Source organism: Gymnoscopelus microlampas, assembly GCF_963454915.1.
Source record: "Gymnoscopelus microlampas genome assembly, chromosome: 17".
NCBI lineage: Eukaryota > Metazoa > Chordata > Actinopteri > Myctophiformes > Myctophidae > Gymnoscopelus > Gymnoscopelus microlampas.
In genome coordinates this window covers 18,930,523-18,936,599 of record NC_139954.1, presented here as the reverse complement: position 1 = coordinate 18,936,599, position 6,077 = coordinate 18,930,523, and the positions used below count along the sequence as shown (strand labels likewise).

At 44.9% G+C, this 6,077-nt stretch overlaps 1 protein-coding gene across 4 annotated transcripts in view; it reads left to right on the top strand.

Annotated features, from left to right (window-relative positions):
* Window positions 1-1,841: 1,841 nt before the first annotated feature.
* The window catches only part of LOC311064591 (partitioning defective 3 homolog B-like), a 308,896-nt gene continuing 304,660 nt past the window's right edge, over window positions 1,842-6,077 (top strand). For all 4 annotated transcript variants that reach the window (XM_084084456.1, XM_084084457.1, XM_084084458.1 and 1 more), the window contains exon 1: window positions 1,842-1,930. In XM_084084456.1, coding sequence (XP_083940582.1) covers window positions 1,886-1,930 — 45 coding nt within the window. In that variant the 5' untranslated portion in view covers window positions 1,842-1,885. The remainder of the gene's footprint in view (window positions 1,931-6,077) is intronic.

The window sequence follows — 6,077 nt, the reverse complement described above, 5'->3', positions numbered from 1 at the left end:
GATTTGTAACAAATTTCCAACTTGTATCACTATTTGAACAATTCTCCCAAAATATTGCTGCTAACTAGGCCACTCCCATTGCAACGCCCCCTTTTAGGTAATTAGCATTAACACACCCACACACCTTCATACTCACATACATCACGCAACATGTTAGCTTACTAGGACAAAAATTAGGAGGATTTGATCAACCGCTGGTGGCCATTTTGAAAAATGGCTGCCACGCCCACCAGGGTGAGAATTTGTGATGTCCCAATATCCAGTTTTGTTCAACATATATCTATCAACAGAGCCGCCAAATGTGGTGCTTTCATCATAAAATGAACGATTGTTTTGGTGCCCCATAGGCCACTCCCACTGCCACACCCCCTTTTTGGAAGATGGTATGAACAGTTACTCAGCTGTTCATGACCAACCTTTCCACAACATTTTGTGAAAATCTGTACATCTATATCAAAGTTATGCAATTTCTTTGATCGGCCACTCCCATTGCCACACCCCCTTTTAACCAATTGACACGAACACGCACACACAGCTGCACAAACATATACTTGACCTTCATGCAACATTTCAGCTTCCTAAGGCAAAATCTGTAGCTGCTAGAGGGTGATTTAGGAAGGTTTGGTGGCCATTTTGAAAAATGCCTGCCACGCCCACAAGGGTGAGAATTTCTGATGTCCCAATATCCAGTTTTGTTTCCAATATATCAATCAACACTTCTGCCAAATTTGGCGCTTTAATCACAAAATTGAACGATTTTCGTGCTACGCCGCCAAGCTATAGTGGAGAAGAGATCCAGTAGAACTAAGACTAGTGGAGGAGAGATCCAGTAGAACTAAGACTAGTGGAGGAGAGATCCAGTAGAACTAAGACTAGTGGAGGAGAGATCCAGTAGAACTAAGACTAGTGGAGGAGAGATCCAGTAGAACTAAGACTAGTGGAGAAGAGATCCAGTAGAACTAAGACTAGTGGAGAAGAGATCCAGTAGAACTAAGACTAGTGGAGAAGAGATCCAGTAGAACTAAGACTAGTGGAGGAGAGATCCAGTAGAACTAAGACTAGTGGAGAAGAGATCCAGTAGAACTAAGACTAGTGGAGGAGAGATCCAGTAGAACTAAGACTAGTGGAGAAGAGATCCAGTAGAACTAAGACTAGTGGAGGAGAGATCCAGTAGAACTAAGACTAGTGGAGGAGAGATCCAGTAGAACTAAGACTAGTGGAGAAGACATCCAGTAGTAGAACTAAGTGGAGAAGCTCATAGCGCGGCACAGGAGTGTGCCAGACACTCCTACAGAAGAGTGTGATTGTCTCACACCTGTGAACACAGAAAGGGTGTAGTATCTATCTATAAAAAGATCATGATGGTATCATTTCTGTAAGACACTCTTGATGAAGTCCCAGTGGGACCGAAACGTTCAGTGTGTGAATAAACGTGATGCTGCTGAGCAAGAGCATGGGTGCTGTTTTTTCTTCATTTCTAGTCATTCTGTTACTGTCCAGTCCAACACACCTACAGTACATCTGAGCTCTGTGGATGTGCGTATATTTCCTTCTGCAAAGCTGCAGACATGACTGCGTACATCACAGTAGCACAACTCCTTTTGGGAATGATTGACAGTTTGTTTTCCGTCAGTACAGCAGCTCTTTGGGGGAAGTATAGACAGGATGATTTGCTGCAGATGTAAGAACTGCCCCATTGATCGTGTGTGTGTGTGTGTGTGTGTGTGTGTGTGTGTGTGTGTGTGTGTGTGTGTGTGTGTGTGTGTGTGTGTGTGTGTGTGTGTGTGTGTGTGTGTGTGTGTGTGTGTGTGTGTGTGTGTGTTTCTTTCTTACAGACACCCCACTGTTGGTGAGGAGTAGCAGTGATTCAGCCCTCAGCCCCCCCATGGAGACAGATCCACCCCTCACTGATGACAACAACACCGCTATGGTGAGATTAAGGAGCACACACACACACAAACACACACACACACACACACACGCACACACACACACACACACACACACACACACACACACACACACACACACACACACACACACACACACACACACACACACACACACACACACACACACACACACACACACACAGCTATGAATCCACAGTTAAACAAGTAACAGTTGAAGGACTCAAATATTTTGATGTCTTAATTCAATGTTTCTCCAAAGTGGCACGTGGAGGTAGTACGTGAGAGAAAGTGGAACATTATTATTATTATTAGCTACAGGTATACTTGGCAAATAACAAAAAAAATACGAATATTATCACTGGTTTTGAAAATGGTGCATTTATTTTGGTTGAAAACCTTCACCTGTAATGGAGTGCCCAAAATAGGGCATGTTATTCTTTATTTTGGGCGCATTTTATGCTTTATTTAGAGAGTGTGTGAGAGACATGCGAGACATGACGAGGACGTTGGATTCAAACTGGGGTTGTCGCCACATTCACGAGGAGCATACGGTCAGTGCACTAACCGGCTGAGTCACAAGGCATCCCCACTGTTTTGTTTCTATGGAAACTAAACTACCATAACGTCGCTGTCGTCTATTTTGAAAACGCGGTGACACTGGGTAGCACTGGGTAGCACAGACAAGTCCCAGAAGTTTTAGCAGTTTATTCTTTTTTTTCCTCCTTTTTAATTTGTGTTCAGTGCCCACTTCAAAAGTAGGCTCCAGACTAGAAAATTGGAGGAGCCCTCAGTAGAAAGTAATTCATCCAATTTGTCTGCTCTGTTTACTTCTGAAGTAGCAAAGTAGTACCAGCTGGTGTGACGGCACTCGCTTCCTCTTGGGACAGAGGTGTCTTACTAGTCTAACGTCCCAAGCATAATGTCATTTTATTTGATGGTGTGGTCAATAGAAACACACATTTTTGGTAGTGGAGGATGAGACGTCCTCCAAGGGTCAACACACGTGTGCTGCACCCATGCACACGCAGGCACGCACGCACACACACACACACACACACACACACACACACACACACACACACACACACACACACACACACACACACACACACACACACACACACACACACACACACGCACACACACACCCCCCATTGTGGAGAGTTGTTTTATTGAGACAGGCAGGCGAAAACATTCCTTAGGCATCAAATTGCAGCCACTGCTGTTTTGTTAACTGAACACCTTGTGTGTGTGTTTGTATGTGTGTATGTGTGTGTATGTACGTGCGTGCACGTACGGGGTGTGTGTGTGCGAGTGTGTGACTCCAGGTTTCACGGTAGCGTCACGCTCTCTCTCTTATCCAGACACGCTTTGTCACATAAAATTCCACTAACGAAGACGGATGACTCTCTTCCCTTTCTCTCTCTTTCCCTCTGTCTCTTTTCTCTTCCTTTTCTTTTCCACAGGGCAGAGGGCAAACATCTGCCCCTTTTTCTTTAACCCCCCCCCCCCGTTCCTCCCTCAAATCCTCACACACCTCTCTCCCCTCTCTCTCCTCCACGGGTCTGTTTTTCCTCTTACGAGGCACATCGCCTGGATCAAATAGTGTTACATCTGAAAGCCTGAGGTATTTTGTCCTCTCTCACTCCCCATAATCCTCCCGTCCGCCACCCTCCTCTCAGAAAATGATGGAAAGTTTCCGTTCCTCAACGCCACAGGGCACATTCTGAGGTAATATATCGCTTTCACCAGAGAAAAAGATTGACGGCAAGGACTAAATCAATATCGGTATTGAAAATGAAAATGGAAACAACGGAACAATTTAATTGGTTATAGTTCTTGGATGTACAGTAACATCCCCCTCTCATTTTTGCATTTGAGAGTTTGGCATTTATCAGGGCGTCAGGGTGGCACAGGGGGAAAGCTCCTGACCACCACCACAGAGATAAGGGGATTGAATCATTGTTGCCAGATTTTGCAAGAGAAACAAGCAACCAGGTTTATGAAAACAAGCCCAAAAGAAGCGACTAGGCCACATGAGCGGATTGAGCGCTCACACACACACACACACACACACACACACACACACACACACACACACACACACACACACACACACACACAGCGGCCTTTTGAAAATAGCCGATCTACTCACAAACGCTTCGCAATGCAACGCATTGTGAGCTTGTACTGTAGATCTGCTACTTTCAAAAGATCTTGAAAGAAAATTTGAAATATTTTGAATATTTTTGAAACATTTTAACAACACAAACCTGGCACACTGTATTTTAGGATGAGGGGGTCCACGAACAATTACATATTAATTTATTAATTTGGGGGGGTCCATGACATGAAAATGTTTGAGAACCACTGGTTTAAACAACATTTAGGAAGCAAGCCCAATTAATCAATTACACTAACACACAAACAAGCCCCCGAAAAAATGTAGCCTGCAACTAATATTTACAAGCGACTTCACTGAAAAACAGCCCAAAGTCGCTAATAATAAGCAAACTTAGCAACACTGGATTGAATCCTCTGTGGTGTGTCTGGCGTGACCAGGCATCCACACAAGCACGATTGGCCGTGTTTTGGGAAAGGAACGCTGGGTTGGAAGGGCAGGATGCCTGCCAGTGGATGCTGTTGAACTATGAGGAGCAGGTGTTCCTCTTCATTGATTGATTGAATACTTTATATTAAGACCTGAGGCCGATTCTACAAAAAAAGTTCTAAATCCTAACTGTTTTTTGAAAAAAAAACTATGCTACTATGTCAGTGGTTCTCAATCTTTTTCATGTCAAGGACCCCCAAAATGATATATATTTTGCCGCCGACCCCCATCTCAAAATATGTTGTACCAGGGACCCCCAGAAGCAAAGATTAGAGTTAAAAATGTTCGCTTTAAACAAACTCTCAAATTGGCTATTTTTGAATAGCCAAAGTGTAAAATAATGCTTTTTAGCTCAAATGAAAAAGTGACACAGATGCGTTCCAGGTCTTAACACATTGGCTGCCAATCGCGTAGATCTACGCGAACCTATTTAAAGCCGCAGCGTGCCAATCGCGTAGATCTACGCGAAAGGTCTTTTTTGTAGTTTACATTAGATTAAGTCATTACCTACATTGACAAGAAATTTCATCCATCTAGACCACAGAAAAGTTGTAAAATATCATTATCTGGTCAAGTGATAATATAAAACTTGTTATTCAAAACACTAAAGTCACATAAAGTCACATAAAGTCATATAAAACTGAAAGTCTGATCCGAGCAGCAAGCGGCTGCCTGTGTTGAGTGAGGCAGCAGCACCCGTGGCAAGCAAAAAAAAAAAAAATGCGCACTGAACGTTAGATTACCCCCTCAGGCACAAAATATCATCCATCTAGACCACTAAACCTATTATTACAAAGCACTGAATCTGCATAAGAGCAGGGGGTCCGCGAATCTGTATCACACCGAAGGTTTTTTCTGTTTTTATAAAGTTTATCCGACTCCGAGCGATCAGCGTCTCTCCCCCTGCTTGGCTGCATTAGCCCTCACTGATCACTGAGTGCGCGCACACACACACACACACACACACACACACACACACACACACACACACACACACACACACACACGCCAAAGCCTGACATCGGGGACCCCCAGTCCACGGCCCGCCTGGGGGTCCCCGATCGATACACAAGCACAAGCCTGTCGCCTCTTTTTTCTCCAAAAAAACAACACGCTCCGACCGCAACCCCCCCTCCCACACACACACACACACACACACACACACACAGCCCTGGTTCAGAGCGTACACACACACAACCTCCACACACACACACACAACCTCCAACCGTCAGGCGGGGACCCCCAGTCCACGGCCAGGGACCCCCTGGCCACCTGGGGGTCCGAGGGTCCGAACGATCCGCACCTCCCCACACACACACACACACACACACACACACACACACACACTGAACACAAAACCTCCAACCGCCCAGGGACCCCCCACTGTCCACCTCCAGTGAAAAATAACCTCAGCCTACCTTTAGCAGTTTTCTGCAACACGGTGGGATGTCCATATAAAAAATAAACTCCATAGACACGGTCGCCTTTTGTTTTTTCCTCCAAGGAAAGACTGGTGATGCGAGGTTACTTGTTTTTCAAACAAAGTAGCGATG